Below are 22113 nucleotides of genomic sequence, written 5' to 3' on the forward strand. Positions count from 1 at the left end.
ACGTTATACGAATAAAAACAAAGAATTCGACGAGTATGAAAAATATGCGAGCATAAAAAATTAAGATGGATCCTTTGTTAATTATCTCGCGAGATAGTCGTTTAGAATGATAACCTTTTCGTCGAAGAGAACACCAGGAAACTGTTTCAATGGACGCCCCGTTGCTTTGTGCGAATTCGTAAGAACAAAGAGAATCGTTGGACATCGAAACAATCGTCGGATCATCTAATTGAATCGTAGACGTGGGAAAGCTGTGTGAGAAACTTAATTGGAGTGACGTTTGGACTGAAACAGAATTGGAGGACGTGATTATTGAACGAACGAAGTTAAAATCCAAGTAACACAAGATAAGTAGAAATTTTTCGAGTCACGATCAAGGGATGTTTTAACAACTTTCTGTTTATTCTATCTATTCTATCCGAGGAACTGAAGGAAACAAAAATTTCTCTAACGTACCATATGGTATTCTTTTTAGAAACTTGTGACATTTATAGAGAAGATTCGTTTCGGTCAAAGAATTGCGGAGAAACATCGTTAGAAACATCTGAAAGTATCGAAACCGATTTTCCTTCGGCGTAGAAATGTCTGAAGTATAAAAAACTTCTCGTTCTACTCTTGAGGAACTTTTACAGCTTCTCCAAGGAATACTTTTGTCGTTTGCTCTATTGCACGATGCCACCATGATATATTTTCTTGCCTCCTACGTGAGAATTGTTCGTAGAGTTTTAAAAGTTTATGAAGTACAATAATACCGAGAACTGTTCTCTCGAAATACAAAAATGTTCGTGGAAGATTGTTGAAGAATGATAAGAATACACTGCGTCCCATATAAAACTACACTAAAATTTCAATTTTTATACAAGTTCGTGATACAAGATACAACACGATAAAATCCGATTACGCGTATACAACACTAAACAGCTAAATTTATTAAAAATAGAGCAGATCGCTCAAGAAATTTATACTCTGTGTATGATATTTTCAGGTCAGAATAAAAATACAACATATTGTAAAAGCATGTCCGAAACTGTTCGAACGTAAATCAAATATTTCTAATTATCTTATCTGTTCTCAAAGCTCCTTCATAATTAGTACGTAACACTTGATACAATTCGCTTGTCGAATGGAATTGGTCAATTCTTGGGTGATCGATAGAAGGTGTCCAAACTGATAGGAGATGCATCAAACGAGAATACCGATTGCACGATACTATGAGCATCCATTATTGGCACACGTGCCATTCCCGACACGACGCGGTCAGAGAACGAGACTGGTTTACGTAGTTGTATGTAGCAAGACTAATGTTACACCGGTCATCCCCCATTCCATTTACCGACGTATTTATCTCCAGCGAGCTGTTATATGTTCGTATATACCTGTTTCGATTAGAAGATATTTTCCTTATCTGTTATTTTATTCTATTATTCGATACATTAATGTTTGTACGCATCTTCTTAATGTATTAACCGGGCCATTCATTAACCAGAAACTCCTATTAATAAATTAAAAAATAACATCTTACAATGTTCCGAAGAAGAAATGTGTTTCGATTTAATTCACAACGCAAATTAATGACTGTCATCGGGGAGGCAAACGAACGAATGTTGTAAGATGAGTTTGTATAATGTGTTCGACGTTAATTTGCAGAACTATGCGAGGAATGGGCTCTAGCGAATAGTCGCGAATGCGTAGAGGGCAGCGGTTCTGCTGGTACAACGCACGATGAATCTGAGGATGCATCGGAAGCCAGGTTCACCCTCAAATATTTAGGTAGTACCCTAGTCGAAACACCCTCGAGCGAAGAAGCTACGGCCGAAGCCATCAAAACCGTCATTACTATGGTAGGTACACTTTGATCCATGACTTTTATAATTACACGTTAACAGACTAAAGAGATTGTATGTATTAGTTTGCATCGCGAGAAACATTTCCCCGAGCAAAATTGCTTTTTGTAGCTATTTCGAGCGCGATCAAAACGTTCTTGAAACGGGCGAAGAAGACGACATGTAAAATTACGCATAAATTTCCCCGGTGTGCAACCTCGGTAGCACCTAGCTCATTAATTTCTCGACAAAATAAATTACGACGTTAGATAAGATCGATAAACGTTCTCGACTTGGTAGCTAAAACTTGCCGTTAAACCTTATAGAGATCAACAACAAATTTACTTTCTAAACTTTTTTAATTTTAACTAGCGATAGTTTAAACTTCACCCTTGATGCGCTACTTTTTCTGTATCATTTTAACAAAGTGATTGATTACAAAGGGCATTTTACTTGTATACGACACCGATCTATCCATCGTTCTACGATGCAATTAAACGAAGTCAATACATTTAACAAGGTAATTAATTTGGTTTAACGCGAAAGTTAATAGCTTCGTTAATGACAAATTTTGTCCGTTTCCCTTGAATAATTCTGTCCGTTTTCAACGATGTTCCGCGTAAATTAGATTTTTCCGTTTTATTAAACGTCAAATTATTTATAACCCTATCCTCTATTTTATCGCTCTTCTGGGAGACATAGTTACCGTACAATATGTACAGACCAGCTGTCTTCAAATTTTTTAGAGGATTCAAGCCAGTTTAAATAATCTTTTGGGGAAGTTAATTCGATGATTTTACTCCGACGTTTATTCTGGCCGAGTTTCACGATTACATTACTGCAAAATGTCACGGCAAGTTTACCGTTGCTCGAGAAGATATTTCGTTTCTCGAAACAGAATTAGCCCTCTTTCTTCTCGTTTACTTTGAACCGTGTTTCTACAGCGAACTGATAAAGCCGTTCATTAAACAAATATATTTCTCCTGTGACGACGATTACAGTGTCCCAAGGCCCTTGGACCAAAATGTTCATTCACCGATGAAACAAAATTCGCCCCCCTTCGTTTGTACCAACAATTTAGCTTCACGATGTATATCTATTATACATATATTAGGTGATCCGAAAGGTTTCTTTCGTTTTATATTATTTTATCGAATTACGTACGATCCATTTTGTTTTATCAAAATAAAGATCACACCGTTCGACAGATTAGGTTTCATATTTGTATAAAGATGCATCGTTGTAAAAGACGTGTCTGTAAAAGAAAGACACTTTTCGGACAACCTAATATATGTATTAATTACTTTGTTAAAATTAACATAAAGAGAATTTACGAAATTTTATGATGAGATTTTATGGTGAATGAAACGTTCTTTTAATATTGTAGGCAAAAGCAAGCGGTAAGAAGCTGCAACGGGTCTCTTTAGCCGTGAGTTTAAAGGGTATTAGAATGACGGACCTTGCCACGGAAGAAGATCAGCTTCAAGTGTCTATATACAGGTACATATGAAACAAGACAGAACTCCATGAACGTATCCGAAGCATTTCCTGCTTTGCGAAACGCGTATACACACGTCAGTCACGATTGGAGAGCTGTAATCGGACGAAACCGGATTTGTTGGTTCTGGCTTGTTGTACATTTCCCTTTGCGTCAGCCAACGTAATATCCGATATTCAGGCTAAAATATATTCGAAATATCGCGCAATGGCGACAAGCAAACGTTACGTGATTCGATTCTGGAATATTATTCTCTTTGTCAATTTGAAACTATGATTTCCCCAATGGATCTTTCGATATCTGAATTCGTATCGAAATGAGAAACCGTATCGTTGTTTTTCCTCTATTTTTTAACCTTTTTGCTTGTTTTTGTGATTGTGTTTACATCGTCAAAATATTCCCTTCGGAAACAATCATATGGAAAAACAATTACAGCCAACAATGCTATTTGTGTTTTCAGTTTTGAATATTTTAATAAACGAACGACTTTTTTTCGATACCTCCGTTTGAACAACTCCATTAGAAATAGATTAAAGATAAGAAAAAAATTGAATATGATATTAATATCATTTCAATTACACAATTTCTTTCACACAATTTTAATGCGTTTAAAAGGCATTCTGGTTGTAACATGAAATTTTACGGTTCATAAAAAGCGAAGAAACGTGGTAACGACTTAGACTATATATTTTCTTAATCACACGACATTCTCAAGTTTCACTGTAATACACCGAGGCTGTTAATACCACTTTAATTAACACTTGGTTCATATAAACGACTAGAATTCATACACGATTAACAGATAAAATTTAAAATTATCCTTAATATTTACTCGTGTTAATATTATGGTATAGTTTTATTTTACAAAAAGACACCTTTTATTTTAATGACTTTTAAGAGAGTTTGTTATCTTTGAATGATCGCCAGCTTTTTGTTCTTTAATCTCGCGCAGTTTAAACAATAATTCGAAATGTCCTTCACGTGTGCTTTCAGAGAAACTTTTCTTTATAATTCCATTGTAATTCCTTTGGTACGTATTCCTTTGTTACGTAGCGAAAATAATTGCATATTCCTGGTTTTCATACATTTTTACAGTTCGCGAATATTCGTGTTTCTCGTTTCATCAAGATATTCACAGTATAAAGGCCTCGGTTGTAATTATAGCAATTATGATAACTGTATAATAATACTATTACCTAGTACTGTATAGTACTACTTAGTACTAGCAGTTGAAACAGTGTTATGCTCTGGCATTTGTGTAAATTTTAATGAAGAACATGCTTGTACTAAAACATGCCCAGAAATTATAGTTTACTTTAAAATTTCTGTTGTGTATATACGCATAAGCAATTCTTTTCAGAATTTCATATTGTTCGGCGGACGCCGCTCACGATCATGTGTTCGCATTTATCGCAACAAATTTGAACGAAACTATGGAGTGCCATGCGTTTCTCTGCCCCAAAAGAAAAATGGCGCAAACGGTAACGTTAACTGTGGCTCAGGCGTTTAACACAGCTTACGAGGCTTGGCAGCTGTCCCAAGCCGATCCTAGGATCCATCACGCTCAAGATAAAAGCCCCTCGTTAACCGATGATAGGAATGGTAGGTAAATTATTTATTCTTTATCGTAATGTTTTAACAATACCACGCTGCGTTGGATACATTGAAGCGCTACATTCTGTGTATTTCTGCAATTTTTAATTTCCTGCAAATGTCGAAAATCCGTAGTCTGCACATTATCAACGATTTATATCGTATAACTTTTTCTCTTACACAAAGTTTTCGCAACAAGATAACCGATAACAATCCTATAACTAAGAAATAATCAAATGACGAACTGAATGATGAAATTTGTTACACGAGGAAAGAAAGTCAGCTTCAATCTAGAACCTTCTGATCTGTTGTAAAAGTCCGTGCATCGTGTCGGTGCGATGCAGTAATATCTATGTGGTTGTGCACTTAACTCTCCGAGAGTGCGGATATTGCGGAGAGCTTCGGAGAAGGTTACGAGTGCACCCTAGGAAATTGTTCGGTAATATTGAACCTTGTGCGCACCGAACTACAACTCCGTGGGAAGCTAGAACAATTACAACTCGCGTGTTTCCTTCATTCGCCCAAACATTGTCGAGTACGTTCTCCCCAAAGAGAATTAGCTATGATTATTCCTTCGATAACTATTTACGTATTAAGTTATGGAATTTTGGGATGGAAGATATGGTATTAAAGACAGAATTTTATTTAAATTAGCGAACAAAGGTACCTTTACTCAAATAGACACCTATTGAAGAACGAACATTATTCAAATATCACGCATTCAAAGAGTTTCTAACTCGATGCCCATGATTTTTGCAGAATTTTACGTCCGAAATGATTGACTTCTTGTAGAATCGCCAAACAGTATATTACAATTATTTGTTCAAAAATTGATTAAAGGTATATTAAAATTCAATGAACGATTAATCGATGTATTTAGGTATTGTATTACCACGAAATTTTTTAAATGTTACCGCTAGAAAACCAACAGCGACACTTTTATGAATTTAGATCATTTCTTATGTTACCTAATACATATTTTAGAAACCAGGTGGCCTTTCTCACAATGTTTGTTATAAATTCTATTAGAAGCTCGTTTCGTAACTTGTTTCTCTTTTGGAGATATTTAGTTGTAACATCTAGTAATTTTTTTTAATCAATTCTATCATATTATAATAACAAAATAATGATACAGAATGTAGTCATTAGTTATCAACGCATAATCCTTATTTGTATTTTCTTGTAATTAAACTATATCTTGTCAAAAATGAAGAAATATCCAGGTATTTTCGAGTGGTAATGCAAGCGTAAGGATTAAAATGTAAATCAAAGCAAATAGTCTTCGGATTAAGACATTTTTTGTGAATGCGCAGGCATTGGTCTAGTGGTATGTCCTGTAATTAACGAAGCGCTTCTGATTCAGGACTATGAAATGTCTCGGAGTTACCAATTAGCGATAAGCGAGAAATCAGTGTTTGTATGCGAAGATTCTACTTGCACATCACAAAGACTCGTGGATACTCGTGTACATGTGGGTCGATAATGAAAGTGTATCTAGGAGACCGTACCGTAGAGTTGCTGAAACAGGTTCTATTTCGCAATCTATGTAAACTGGATTTGATAAACCATTATTTATTGATTATTCCACGTGCGAAGCGCTCTGACAAGGAACGTTATTCAATTGATGATGAAATCGCGTCCTTGTTCTTAATACGAATCGAAAGAGTAACATTACAAGACTCGTAAAAACATTTTGAAAAATGGATTTAGTCAATTAACTGTATTAAATATTCTTTGGTTATTTTTCGTTTTTAGAAAACAACGAAAAAAAGAAAAACGAAGAGGAGGCAAAATCCGTAAATAAAGTTAACGAACAGAACAAAGACAATGCTCAGCGGCGTAATGCGAACGATACACCGAAAAATCTTCTAATTGATTTGTCGAATGAGACTAAAGCAACCGGAAATTCATGGGTAGGCAATTCATTTTAATGCGTTTCACGTACTATCATTATTATGATTACATTTTTTTGTTATATAAAAATATTTCACTAAAAATACTTCGACGTACGAAGATATTGATGTTTCGATATTTTTAGGTTTGCTTCGAAGACGAAGATGGTAAGAAGATACAGAAAAAGAGTAACGCTATTAGCATTCCCATGACGACTTTGAGACACAGCACGACGTCTGCGTCGCACCACGTTATGCCGAAGCCAACGACGGGCTTCAAAATTCAAAATGCTTGGGGTGAATCGAGATCTGTAGACTTGATGTGCTCGTAGCAGGCGTAGCCTTCGGCCGATAGCTTCCGAGACGTGCCATTAATCACCGATCTCTGGAAGCATCTATCGAATAACGGCCAACCGAGGAAAATCAAGCAATAGACTAATTATTATCGTCGAACTCACGATATACCATTAAACATCAATGAATCGACTCGTTGGAAGAAATATCTTGCAGCAAATGCCATTTCGAGAAAAACACGGTGCTGGTCGATCGATTCCAACGTAACGTTCGGCTGATTTCTAAACAAAATTTCCTGTTCTGTTGTGACAAGACTACCGAATACGCTTACCGATATTTTACGAATATCACGGAGTCGACGATTGAACGGTGATTTTTGTTGTGGTGATTTTTCCATACATTTTACGTCCTCGGAGAACTATCGATATCGAGCGGTGCTCGGAAAAACAAATAAATCGACAGAAAGTGGATTTTGTTTCATCACCAAGAAATGGGAGCAATTTTTAGAACCTTTTTGTATGATGCCTGTATCCGTGCCAATTCTTTCACACATATCGTATACAATTTTATATTACTGTATCGTGTGCGTGCGTCTACAGCAAGTTTTACTATTTTAACACTATCTGTATACCAAAACCATTTATTTCCGAACGATTTTGCGTAAAATCAAAGGATACTTAAGAGATGACATCAAATTGTCCGATCATCCACGACGAAACAAAACGAATTCCTATAATTCTCATTAGATATAATCGAATTTTATTCGTTGTTAAATAGCTGGGCTATTTCTTAGTCGGGCGTTCTTAAATTTGTTTCTACGCGAAAAATATATTTAGAGCGTATGTTTACGATTAGGTAATAACAGAGAACATACTAATTATACTTTTGATATTATCTATTTGATTTTTTGATCTTATGTTGTAATTTCTAAGAAAGAAATATGTTTTGACATTAATTTTTGTCCGTTTTCCCCTTTTTTGTTAAAAGGGAAATTAGTAGAAATTAGTTTTATTTTTTTGAAATACATACTGATAGATATTGTCAGCAAGATGATCTTAGTCAAGTTTATGAAATAAGAGTAATTTGACATTAAAAACATGCATTGGTACGTATACTGTGAAAGCATGTATCTATTTAACACGTTCATCATCAAAATTCGTAGATAATTTATGTGGAATTTGCATTGAGTGTAAAGTATGTCGCTTGAAGGGATACTCGCGATCTCTGAATTACACGTCTATCTACGATAACATATTTGTGATTAATCGCGAATATAATTAAGCGGTCAAGGATTTGCTTTCAAGAATTTCAAATCAGACTTTGAGTTGTTGCAAGTTACAATCGTTATCGTATCGTTATTATTATATTAAAAGCTTTTTAAAAGAACTCTTTTCCTTTTATCGCAAGAATATAATATACATCGCATTGACTTTTTTTTTTTACAATATTTGAGCAATTTTATATTTATGTCACATGAAAAATCATATTCATCCCCGAAGAACGATAGCATCTATGACGTACGATGTTACATTATAGGTATACGAAGGTTTGTTGTCCGATAGTTGAACGTAGTCGGCTATTTTCGTAGGAAATTCGATAGATGTATAGCGCAAAATGATATTATACAATCATTGCTGTTCGTAACATTCACACTTATTTGTGAATCGATGTTAAAAATGCCGGCCGATTTGTAGCTAGACTCTAACGTTCAAACCTTGTCGAGCTTCGTGTTCGAAAACAAGTTAGGAAGTGATACGTATTTGTTGTTGGATTGTTTCGTTGATTTGTTAAACAAACTATAGGAGTAATTGATATTTTGTTGGTGAAAATTGCCAGTAATTTTGTATGGTCATAATACGATCGGCGGGGTGCATTTTTGCAGTTGTGCCACGGTTGTGCAACGTCGCTTAATATCACTAAGTGTTTGAATATAATTACACGTTAAATACACTCATACATATCCAATCGTACGTTATCATTGAATAATTCTGGCCTATCCTATTTCCTCGCTCTTGATCTTAGTGACTGAATATCTACTTTAAACATTGCGTGTGTTCTTGTAGATTTTACAGAAACGTATTAGCTATTTACAGTATAGCTTTTATTGATTTTATGTTTCATAAGAATGTTTCTCTGCCTCCGTAAACACATTAAAGATGGCGATAGATATCAGCTGTAAAAATAAAATATTCTAATGTAGATATGAGAATAGTATCTTTTTTAATCAAATGGAAGTCAGTGCACTGTTACGCTTAATCTAAAATAATTCGAATAAAGTTCTCTCATTAAATAGCTGTACTACGCATCGAAAGATTACACGATAAGGTAGTTTGCTATCTTACTGCCACACTAGATGGAGACGCTTACACGAAGTAAATTCCTTTTCCAAAATTGATTATATTAAATTATATTAAACGAACTGATTACAAATGCTATTATCAAGGGCTCTAGCATAACTGAACTAATATCATTAGCAAAATTTTGCAAACTACCGGTGCTAATAAATTCTTTTGTATAACTCTAACAAGTTTGGCAATAAAGCAAATAAAGTCGCGTTGGATAATTTTACAAATTGCAAGCCAGCTGATTGTGCTATTCGGGGTAAATAATTTTAGAGCAAAAATTGGAGTAGGTTAAGTTGAGTAATTACGTATAGATATAATCTGGTGACACATGAATATGTATATTGGTGGGCTATTCAGAAGGTAGCAAACACTGATACTCTATACGAAGCACAGGAGAGGACGTTAATGCAGAAATGTTTCGAGGTTACTCTATAGAGAGGAGGTAAACGAGCGCGTTTCAGACGAAGAAGAGAGGAAGCGTAGAAAGCGAAGCCGGGAGGACGAAAGAGGAACGTGCGCGTTGTGCGAATAGAAAGGGCTGCCTTGTCGACCAAAAGACGAAATAGACTACTCTTCAATGTAACTACCTAGGCGCTGTTCGGTTCTATAGGTGTCCTAAATACGAAACTGCTTTCGGCCAAGTTTTTCCAAATCCAAACTTAACTCTTTTTCAACATATTTAATTACAGAAACCTCGAAATACCCATTTATACAATAAAATCTCAATTATTAGAATACTGATTAACGAAATTAAACAATCAAACTTTAACAAAGGTCTACATTTGTGTACTTGAAGAATTTTTTGAAAAATATTATTTTTAAAAGATTTGAAAAGGGACCTTGAATGTTGAAACTTTAATAAGAGTCTATATTAAATAAAATAAAACGCAATGATCATTTGAAATACTTTTATAGGATTCTCTAAATGAAGCACGCAAAGCAGAAGCTCTGTTCGTAAGTATCGATCGAGGCTCAAATAAAATAGTCTGGCTGTGCAAATTTAATCACGGTACAGATAATATGATGGCTAAGAAAATAAAAATACTATGCTCAAAGAGTTCAGTATCAATAGAAGCGTGGAGCGATTCAAGGACTGACCGGCTACTGAATTCGAAAGACTTCCTTTAATAGATTTCCTCTCGTAGTACTTAAATTGCTTTCGAACGGTTGAAAAGTTATAATACTCGATGGTATTTCGATAAAAGTTGGATAAGCTATGAAAGAAACGAAGATCTAAATCATCAATTTAAACATTAAAAACGATTTATTCTTTTATTTGTCCTACTTGTTTCATCTTTTCAAATTTCTAACCAGATAAAGTTGTCGACAATTTACAAACACGATACATCGATTTCTATCAAGATTATGTGCGATGCAATTTCCAAGTATAATCGGTCGTTTAAAGCAAAAGTAATGCTTCACTTACTGAGTTATAGTAGAATGTGAGCTCTCTTCTTAATTGTTTCTTAATTTACTTTTCTTTTTTCAAATTCACTGTTATTTGGTTGCATAATTACGCTCCCGCTTTTTAATCTAAGACGACAAAACGATCGGTCTATTAAAATGTAGTACGGAAAATGGTGGACAGATGTCGCGTCAGGTGCGTGTAAGAGTAACAGTCAATATGGCGTCTTTGAACAGTGATAAACCGCGTTCTCGTTCTTGACATGAAAAGTTACTAGCATCACCGCATGTAGGCGCTGTCGAACGTGTATCTGTCTCCGTGAGAGCTTTTCCCCAAGGATGTTCGCGGTAAAGAGCTTCGAAACCGGAGACTTGCGTCTTCCTCTATTGTCCAAGTTTCCCACAGGATCGTCCAGCTGCAACGGCAGTGACTGGTCAACAGACAGTGACATCCTTCTCTCCTACGTGTCATCTCGCTGTTTATCCCGCAAGGACAGTGTCTGTTTTACCGTGCGATCGTGCTTCTGAGAAGGAGTCGAGAGAGCGTGCTCCTGCAAACTGTTCGTGTATAGTGCGAATTCCTCGTCCTCTTTGACGATGTTTTTTGCCAAGAGATATCGATACAATCGCATGATTGACTGTTGTTGTTTACTTGATTATAAGTCACCGAAATACTAATAACCAATCAGTTGACAAAATGCGTGCGATAACGTTGGAATTCACTGCTGAATCTGATACTCGTGGGCCTAGAATCTGACGTGAATTAAGGAAGCTGTGCTCGGTCGTGCAAGTAGAAAAAGTAGAAAATCCCAGGAATCCGTAGCTACTGCAAGCATCGAACGATCGTAAGTACTTTGCAGTCGTAAAAACAAAAGACTCGCGAAACTGTCAAGCGGCTTCGATCGCGTCCTTCGCTATTTTTTTCCACTCATTCGCTCACGTGACAGCTGACGGCGAAAGGGCTGTCACGATGCCACCGAAATGACAACGTTTCTTCGATACTTTATAGATTTCTCGAAACTATTCACTATTTACGTTATATATTATTACACTGTAAAATGGAACATTTTTGCTCGACTTTGATATATCATTTAAATCTCCATCACCGATATGTAAATGGGTGTTTCCAGAGGTTACATCTGCACGTGAAATCGTTCTGCTCGCCGATATCGAACAAATGTTTACGAATCATGGTACAGAAATGCGGAAAGCAAAGTATAACTGACATTTATTTGTTGCATATATATGGCTCGTTCTTTCTATGTGATTTCAGTGAGTCGGAAATTCGTTATTATGGGGCTGTAATTATATCTTTTACAGCTTTTTACCCCATAATGGAATTAACATTTTTTGAGAGATTTGCATAATCTCCGGAATATGAATCGGAATAAATTTCTGTTACGTGAAACAGGTTAAGAAAATGGCCGTGAAAACATTTCAAAGATTTGGAAATGTCGTAAGATAACGATATCTGCAACACATACTCCTAAGACATTAAATAAGGCAAGCCAATGAGCGGAATCGTTTGTTAGACAAATAACGCATCCTTTATTCTTTATCGGCGCAGTCTCTTCAATGCGATCATTGTTGCCACGTCGCTATTGTATTCTTTCATCCATAGAGTACCGGAATCGTTTAACTGGAATTATTCCAGTGCGAGATGTTTTCGTTTATTGCAATCGAGCTTTAATTAAACTGCCGCGTAAGATATATTTTGCCTATATTGATAAATTTGAAAGAAGAATCGCGATTCGACTATTAGATTTAACGAATGACGACGCGACAATCAAACGAAGTTATCCCAAAAATATTTGGACATAATAGTAACAAAATTTAAATATTGGTACTTACTTGACACAGGCAACGGATCAAAAATATGGTAAGTCACGTCTTCCATTTTTTATACAAGAACCATTTTAAAATTCAATACATTGCCGTAGTATATAATCGAGAGTATATGTCAATATGCAAAGACTGAAATTCAGGGGAATCCGTGCAAATCCACTCTCAACAACACATTAGGTTAAAACAATGGGGACCGTGCGTGCGATGACCTAAATGCGCGATAGTCCGCTTTTAATCTGCCGAGATGGAATGTACGCATCTATAAATGTCAGCTTGTCACGACTGACAGTAGGTCACCAATTTTTTAGTTGGTCTTTTCCCCTTACTCTTTATATTTGATCTACATGATCGGTTAGTTAGATTAGACATCTTTCACCATCCCACCACGAGAAAAGCGCAAATCAATCACGCGTATCTATGTGTTCCTCTAAGTTTCTTACGTGGTTTCTCGCGTAACTTTTTTTTATTGCACTGGGTCAAACAAAGAATATAGCGTCTTGTGCACTGACCTGACTAAAACGTAACAGCAGGAACGACCTTGCACAACCAGTTGTTTGACGTTTCGAAGCATAAAAGAAAACCACGCAAAGGACACTCATCTTTGCTAAGCAATGTGCTAATTGCGTAACGTGGTGTGAAATTCAAACACAGATAACTAGTGGATTTTTTGCGCGTTCTAGTCGATAAAAATTTCGCGTCCCAATCGTGATGGATAAATTATTTATCGTACTTATTGGCTCTAGTGATATAGATATAGATATAGTGCTTTGAAGTATCAATATGAAACCAAAAACATAAAAATTCAATCTCTCGAACAACAGATTACGAAATGAACTCATTCCTAATTATCGTTTATCTTCGAAATTAACTATCTTAATTCCTCGATTGCGAAGGATTTCTGTTTCTGTTCTAGCCGGAACGCAACTTGCATTTCTCGATGCTCTTGCTTTCAATTTCATGCTATTTTATTAGAAAAAGGTTTGCCGGTAGTCTATAAATTTTCTGCGTATGACTAAATGACATTTTTACATTGTGAAATGTACTATAAATTGCAAAATCGCATTTAAGGATTAAATACCGAATTATCGGCTTTCATAAACTGAAAATGTAATATATCACTATCTTAATACATCTAGGAATGACATGAAATCCTAATCAACGTCGCAGCCAATTGGTTCAATATAATTTATAATTATCACAATTATCTACTGCCTACATATTGGTGCAATTAGAAATTGTATATAAAATAATACAGGATTATTATATAAGAATTCTAATATCAGACAAACCTAACAAACAGACACAAAAATGAAATATACGTGCTACGGAAAATTGAGTACATTTAATTTATTCAATTAAATGCTAATTATTTTTAATTAATCATAGACTAAATGATTAAATATGCTTACGAAGTCACGATAATTATGGCAAGAAATTCCATCGTGCTCATCTCGTCTCTCTTACCTTTCACCCTTCCGCGATAGTGCATTCTCATCATTTTACGAAACAGGTTCTCTCTTGGTGGTACTGTAGACATTTTCGCTGCAAGCTTGTTTCCTTTGTTTTCTTCAACGTTTATCGTGTACAGATTATGATAAGAAACGAAATTGCTTTGTTTCGCATCTTTTTGAATGCGTCGCTGTAGTATTCGTATATTGCTTGTAATCTACGTTTGAAATACGCTACTGTTCACGATGATTCGGACACTTTTGTAACGGCAGTACATGAACGTTAATAAAATACGTAATGAATAAGGAACTCATGGCTGAAAAGAATATCTGTTATCTCTTTATGGAATTGCACATATGTGTTTTTATGTTTTCGGCCGAAACATGTGTTAGCAGTAAACGAAGTACGTATCAAATGTTTTGTGATCTATATTAATTAGAGGCGAAAGATCGAGCAGGGCGAGGAAGAACATGCGAACATAATAGCAAACAAGAAAGAGACCAGGGCACCGATGAGTTATGAAGCTCGTAGCTCGTTTATTATCGCAACGGCGGGGTTAATCACGCTCCGTCTAACGATTTCCTTGTTAAACCGTGCACTGCTGACGATGCGGGGCGGGGGATTTGTGCTATTTCGCGGTACCTTTGGTAAGATGGCAAGTTAACTTTACTATCCTGAGTTTTGCGGAGCGAATCAACCGAAGAAGCAAGAAAATTGAAAGGAACAGGCAGAAACACCGTACTCTGGTATGCCGTAAAGCTATTTCACCGACTAGGTATCTGACTAGTTAAACGAATCTATAAATACCACATAACATTGAAAGAACATTTTAAAGAAATTTTGTAAACAGTCTGGGGAAATATGGAACCGAATTTATTTGTTAGCATTTTTATTATTCGCGATATTATGTCTATTTCAAGAACTATTGTGATCAGTCTCGAAGCTTTATGAACTTTAGCTTCTTCACACTTTTACCAGTTACGTAAGTTCTGATAAAATCTGATGGATCGAAAGAAAAAATTCGTCCGTATAACATACAAGCGTTTCGTTGAAAGGATAAAACCCTCTCGTTGGCTTGCATTTATACTACCATTTAGCTAGGTGCATTGATATTTTTGGGTAGTTACAATTTAGCAAATGTTTCTAGTTCCTCCTTGTAGAGGAGAAGCTAACGGTAAATTTCGCTACATACAACTCCATGGCTTTCGGAAAATATGTTCTTCGTTCCAGGAACTCGCGCCTCTCCGTATATTACCTTAAACGAGTTTGCCGCAGATCGATGTGAACTACGTGTCTTGCATTGAAAGTTAAAACTCTCAAAAATACGTTTTTAAAGCACAGATGTATACTGTCCTCCTTAAATAAAAAACTAAAATATTTTATCACCTCGAAATATTCGAGAAAACCGAAGGTATATTACATTTCTGTGTCTTCTTCTTCATTCAATTTAAGGAACAAAGCATTGGCATTGTTCCTTGTTATTTTTCGTATCGCAATATGTAAATTGCATTTCTGTAACGACCAAGGATAAGACTGATGTTTGATATTGGTTACGAGCAACATTTGACTCATAAATCTCGGAGCAAAAGGAAAAGCAATTTCAAGAGTGCTGTCATAACGACTTGTCATAAATAAACGTATCGATTGCTGTTTGGACAATTCTATTCGTATCGCGAATACTGTGATAGAATTTTCATTCGGTACAGATTTACATCTTCCTCGCGAAAACGTTATATAAGGAGTAAAGAATGCTTTACTTCGCTTTCTAGTTCCCTTCGAAAAAGTTGAAACTTTGAAAGACTGAATGCGAAAAATTGGAGAAACATATACATATATATATATACGTATATGTAGTTCAAAATACCTAAATGACCATCTCTTACGTTAAAGCAAAATTATTCTATTAGCCGAACAGCGTGTGTTATGATTAAATCGGATAATCAAGCTCACTAGAATTCATATAACAGGAGTTGATAATCAGATAATAGCATTCAATCTGCATGTATTTGGTTAATTGGGTATTAACTAAAATTTCGTTCCAATAAATAGAGTTCAAATGGAGTATGTAGTGACTATTATATTGTATCAAGTAATATGATACAAATTACATTACGATACGAACATAAGAGGTCGTCGATTTCTTTAAACTTACCTTTAGCATGTTGATACTTGTGATAAATGTCATCAAACAGACTATAATCATTGGTTCTACGTTTCTAATGCGAGTGCACATGCAGTGGTTATACATAGTTATTTTCTGTATTCAATGCAAAGCACAAAAGTAGTGTTGGTATAAATGTGTAATAGGAATATAGTGTGTGCAACACTATACAACACAGCGTTTCGGTTCAATTCTCGATATTACCTCTTTGAAATATGGTCCTTTCAAACGTAATTACACTTTTTGCATACGCGCAACAAACCGTTACAAGTTAAATTGCCACTGTGAATGAACATTATTGCGATGCAACAAGGTGTAGCAAATATAGGATTCTTAGTTAAATATGAAATACAATATCACGACTATCCGATGACTTGGCAAATTCTAACGTTAAATAACGATTAACGGTTAGTCAGAGTTCTTGATCAAACTGTTCAAAGTAATTTCACTTTTTGTAAAAACATTATTGTCGAGTAACTAACACACTTCCGATCCCGATCGGTTTCTGATAAACGAGGACGGCGTGAAATTATTTTCACGCGTGCTGGATCATCTAATTTCAGTGTCGAATACAAGCAACTGATTATGAAGTAGCTACTGATTATGTTAACTCTTCAATAAGATAAAAGAGATTATGTAATGAACATAACGAATCGATAAGAAGAAAGGTTATCGAACAATACGAAAGCAAAATAAGTAAATAGGAAATTTGAATGATCAGTGAATCTTTCATTTGGCAGGATATTATTTGTAGTTCGAAGGACTGCGATCTGCAGCAAGAATAAAGAGATTATTTCAATAGCGTTTTTATCTGATTATCCGAAAAAGAGTAGGGTGTAAATTGGCCAGGTTCCAAGATACCTCGTCAGCATTCACGGAGTTTAAGGGAGCGCAAAAGAGTATAGAAGCCAAGTCGAATGGGAATATATATTTTCCTTATCAGTTTTTGCACGGAGAGCTCGAACGGTAGCTGCCCTCCGTACTCTTTCCACGAACACAGCAGCCATAGGTCGTCGGCCGAATTTAAAGGCTCTGTTACACGGATCAACGAGATGTTTTATAGGAGAGAGAACTAATTGTAGTCGATTAGCCTCGGGGTCCAGTCGCCCCGAAATGAATCTGTCGCATCGATAACGAGAAACAGTAATTTCGAAGGATGTACTCAAACCGGCTGCCTAAATTATTCAAGTCACGTAGGGAATACTACGGAGACTCGATATATTTTGGCTGGTAACAGCGGGATATCGTGTTAGGGCAGTGCAGTTTGCTCGTTAAACATCCCGTAGGTTGCATGGTGCTTCACGGTAACGGAATATTCTATGAAACCGTTTAAGCTCGTTCCGAAATTATCGAGGGAACAAAGACACGGTACGTTAACCAATTATGTCCGCCATATATATTTAGCGACCATTAAAGAAGTTACACGGCGAAAATTCCGTAATGTTAAACGGAAGTAACTGGTGCCAATAACTTGATTCAAAGCGGCGGATGCCAGGTTCCATTGTCTTTCAGAAAGATGAGCGAGTGACGTCCTCTCATGCATCTCACGCTCACGGCAAGAAGCTCTTCCATCTTTCCTTTTCATACTTAACACCCTAGTCATGCATAATACAACGTATGCGCACATGTCTGAAGAAGACAAGCGCACCGGACGCGAACTAGCGCGTTACACGTTGACACTACCGTGAGAAGATCGCAGTGCCAAGGTTAGCGTGAAATCTGCGTCTCGCCTGAAAGCAAATATAAAGGTTTGGCCGTTTTAATTAGATTAGAAATATAATTGTGTAGAGAAAGTGAGATTCGCCTGTACTTAAAAAATTACTCGGAGCTATAATTTTCACTGCGCTTCAACGATTCCACTTTACGGAACAGACTTATCTTACGGTTTAGAAGTTTTTTTAACAAAATCGTGTTGAAAGTTACGCCACGCGTTAATTGTGCGATATAGTGTTACACGATCCGATGCGCAGTAAGTTCGTTTACGAACGAGTCTTTGTTATCTTCAAAACGTTACGAAAGATTAACGAAGAGAATTTTTATAATATCGACCAAAAATAGAACTATAGATATAAATATATTTGATATTGCGTATATGAATGGAAATTATGGGTACTCGTGTAACGGGTAGCCCGTATGTTTGACATGGTTTGGCTATGCGCCAACAAGTTTGCAGGTAGCGATATAACTGGTGATTGCTATATCTTTAAACTATACTACCGCTCAAAGGTACGTGAACAGTTGTCTACCTTTGACAGAATTTGATTTAGCTACAAAATTATAATACAAGTTGTGTTTGCTATGAATTTTTCAACTGATTTCGTTATTTAGATTTGATTTAGAAACAATAAATTCCTCCATTTTTGTAAGATTAATATAGTACTGGAGTAAATTAATGCTATAAACTGTCATTCAGAAAGATTGTGACTTTGTCCACTTTTCCTCTCAATGGTTTGTCTCACTCGACCGGATGTCCTATGGGTAATCTCGATTAAACTCCATTTTTAGGACAAGTTTGTACTTTTATATTACTCGCTTTTCTCATTTAAATATTGTACAGGAAATGCAATGAAATTCACCAGACCGAAGATATCACGTGTCTCGGTATCATGCGTCCACACGAACTTTAATTTTGTTTCTGCGATCAAAAACGTCGGTGTCCTGCGCCCACTCGTTCAACGATATTCATTATTCATCCTATCCCTCAGTCCTTTTTTGCAAAGCCGCAGGTTTTTGTGATACAAAGCACGAGCCGAACTTTTCCGAAATAAGTAGCTATGTACATAGTACGCCGAGTTTTTCATCGCTCGTTTACATCGATTCTTATGTTATCATTACAATGGACGCGTCTTTGCGTGAACAATGAAATGAATTTTTACTAACGCGACGTAGATGTACAGTACCCGGTTTATTATGGTTGTACTATCATGTCTATGCTATTGGCGCGAATCTCGCTCACTGTAACCATAGTCTAAAGGTTATCACAAACGGAGCGATATTTGTTCGCGCGAAGTTACAATGATCGAGATTCACTAATGTCGCGTGAAATTAACTGTAACCTTGGTCGATATTTTGCGGCGCATTTTATCAATGCATGCAAATGGTTTAATTAAAAAGCGCATTGACTCGTGTCGACTCGCAAGTGTCGACGACGACCAATGTAGCGAGCAGAGCTCGCGCCTCCGGCCAATCACGCCTGCTGTCATTGACTCGGTCGTGCTTTAGGTCGACGTCGACGTCGGCGTCGCGTCGTTTCGCGGCCGGTCACCTCGCCAGTCTTTGCCGAGACGCCGCGCGGGTCGTATCCGTGTTTCTTTCGATTCTTCTCTGAGTTTCTCATTCACGAGACGCGACGCAACACGAAGAGCTGGTTTTGTGATTCGACGTTGTCGATGTACGACGCGGATAGCAACACGATCGCTAAAGAAGAAAGAGAAACCGGGCAAAGAGACAGGAAGAATTGGCGAAAGAACAAAAAGTAACAACCGAGTGAACGAGAGTCGTGACTGCAACGCGGAACGTTGCGGTGAATGTCGGGTGAATGGTGACGAGATCTTGTAGGCTGACAAGGGGAGGGCCAAACGTGTACTTACGCGAAAACCAGTTGCGTTGAGAAGGTCAGTTACTGGTTCGATGCGGAGAAACGCTCGATAGAACCGATAGTTTTCACTGTGGCCGTCCAGAATATGCAAACAAGTAGTGCATTTTGCTTTGAAAAAAAATACGTTTTTCGTGATCGCACGCATCCTTTTTCGACTCGTACGAGTCACGTTTGAAGCGTTAAAGGCCAAGGTTGCCGGTTTCGCGTAGGTTTTAGTCGACGAACAGAGACGGAAAGAGAGAGCGAGAAAGGAAGGAAGCGAGTATCTAGCACGTGGGCGAGCACGGAAGAGTAACCGGCCTCTGCGCGTCGTCGTTGACACAAAGAGTAGAGAGAAAGTGGGAAAGGTAAGTGTTATATAACACTGAATACGAGAATGCCGATTCAAGGGGAACTGGCATTAACTCTTTTCCTTTTCCCGAGCATCTGTGTGAAACGATTAAACCCAATCGACGATTCACTGCTTCTGCTCCGATCGTGGTCTTACTCCTGGTTTGATACCATGCCAGTGTATTTATACTCAGTAATTTATATCCCAACATTTGATGTACCTGTTTTATTTGGAAACAGTGTTTTATTTGGGCACTTAAATTAACTTGTTATTCCAGTTAACAGTTGAAAATTCTATCGCATCGGTAGTTGTAATGGTATTCGTGATTATATATAACATGGTGTTAATAATTCGAGTAGATTAAATGTTCTACTATTGCGATATTGTATTTCGTTAGAAAGTAAAATGTTTTTCACATCTTTTTTTTTCTTTAAAGCAAAATATGCATTACACAATCATTATATAATACGATTACGCTCGACTAGTTGGGAAATTTGTATTTCCAGAATTTAATATATAAATTAATTTTAAGATTAGAAGATCAATGAGATTATCACTGAAATATAATCATTCGACATCTGGTGCGACGGCTACAACGTTTATGGATCGTGAAAAGGTTTGATAGAACTTTATATTATTTGCAGAATAAATTCACGCGTAAAATGAAATTAATTAGTAAATAACGAATTGCCGATGAAGAAGCAAAGAGTGAGAGAGCTGATTATTAGAACGACTTGAGTGATTACATGACTGCCATTGACCTGCTGTCGCATTAGCTCAAGTGACAGTAGGTCTAACTGTCATAAATTGCAACGCCCCCAGAAATGTCACGGTATCGTGACATCGGTGAATGTATGTGCTCGATACCAATACTTAAACAATAAATGATAACGTAGCGTTTTTCTGGGTGGAACTTATGTTAAAACAACGATTTATTTTTCATCGACAATTTTCAATGAAAAATCTCTCTTGATTTGCCAGAGGCGACTGATATTCGTGACTGTGTCTTGTCACAGCACGATATTGAAGAAAATATATACATATGTAGTTATTTACGAAAGTATTTGAATATCTATCATAAAAGCTTCTATGGATATATTACGTATATTATATAAAATTTGTTTAAATTTTATTTCTCCTAGTTCTTGATGATATATTTGATTGAAACATGAAATGTATTCTTAGGTATTATACAGGTATTATGAAAGTATATATTAGGTATTATGTAATGAGTAAATTGCGTATCGTATTTATTAGTGGTGAATAAATAAATTAACTATATGTGGTCGAGTTTTCTTCGTGATCGAATCTCAATTAGAAAGAGTAGCTAAATTTTGTCTTTTCATCGATGAATATTACATAAATGCGTTAATTCAATTGAATAAATGAAATTCGGTTTCATTCATTTGTTCATACATTTGCTATTCAAGTATTGTCGAAGATATAAACCATTTCGTAATTATTGGTCGGTCGTTATTATTATCTTGTCATACCTATACACATGTGTACATAAGATTAGTTAGATAAGTTAGCTGATGGAAACGCAAAACCATATAATTTGAGCCAATTGACTAAGAATTCCAGGAATCTATGATATTTATTTTTTAAATGAAGCGATAAACGTCTGTTAACGAACATGAAATTCTATTAACTATTTATGCTTTGCGAAGTTATCTCACATATACTTTGCCGTATTATTTAAGACACCGACATTATAATACGCGATTAACCAACGCTGTTATTCTGCGATCTCTCTGTGCATTTACAATTCGATGTATTCCAAACACAAAAATTATTGGAACTTCTGATCTGTTGTCGTATAAGAATCTAAAATGTGCTTGAATAAATACCATAATTCGAGTTCCTTAGATAAACAAACG

At 36.3% G+C, this 22113-nt stretch overlaps 2 protein-coding genes and 1 long non-coding RNA gene across 9 annotated transcripts in view; 2 read left to right on the plus strand and 1 right to left on the minus strand.

Moving 5' to 3' along the window:
* LOC126916295 (low density lipoprotein receptor adapter protein 1-like) overlaps window positions 1–9065 on the plus strand; it is a 33830-nt gene extending 24765 nt beyond the window's left edge. For all 3 annotated transcript variants that reach the window (XM_050721970.1, XM_050721968.1, XM_050721969.1), the window contains exons 2-6: window positions 1648–1841; window positions 3211–3323; window positions 4682–4923; window positions 6670–6827; window positions 6953–9065. In XM_050721970.1, coding sequence (XP_050577927.1) covers window positions 1648–1841; window positions 3211–3323; window positions 4682–4923; window positions 6670–6827; window positions 6953–7138 — 893 coding nt within the window. In that variant the 3' untranslated portion in view covers window positions 7139–9065. The remainder of the gene's footprint in view (window positions 1–1647; window positions 1842–3210; window positions 3324–4681; window positions 4924–6669; window positions 6828–6952) is intronic.
* LOC126916308 (uncharacterized) lies at window positions 8658–10997 on the minus strand. Its single transcript, XR_007710523.1, has 2 exons — window positions 10872–10997; window positions 8658–9273 (listed from the first exon to the last, which is right to left on the minus strand). It is a non-coding gene; the product is annotated as an uncharacterized LOC126916308 (long non-coding RNA).
* Window positions 10998–11220: 223 nt separating this feature from the next.
* LOC126916292 (beta-1,4-N-acetylgalactosaminyltransferase bre-4-like) overlaps window positions 11221–22113 on the plus strand; it is a 38174-nt gene continuing 27281 nt past the window's right edge. For 2 of the 5 annotated variants that reach the window (XM_050721963.1, XM_050721960.1), the window contains exon 1: window positions 11221–11694. The gene's annotated coding sequence lies outside the window, so the exon portion shown is untranslated. Of the gene's footprint in view, window positions 11695–12497; window positions 12729–19499; window positions 20250–22113 lie in introns of those variants that run through there. The other 3 variants (XM_050721961.1, XM_050721959.1, XM_050721964.1) reach the window with 2 other exon arrangements.

This window comes from Bombus affinis, chromosome 5 (assembly GCF_024516045.1).
Source record: "Bombus affinis isolate iyBomAffi1 chromosome 5, iyBomAffi1.2, whole genome shotgun sequence".
In the NCBI taxonomy this organism is placed as follows: domain Eukaryota; kingdom Metazoa; phylum Arthropoda; class Insecta; order Hymenoptera; family Apidae; genus Bombus; species Bombus affinis.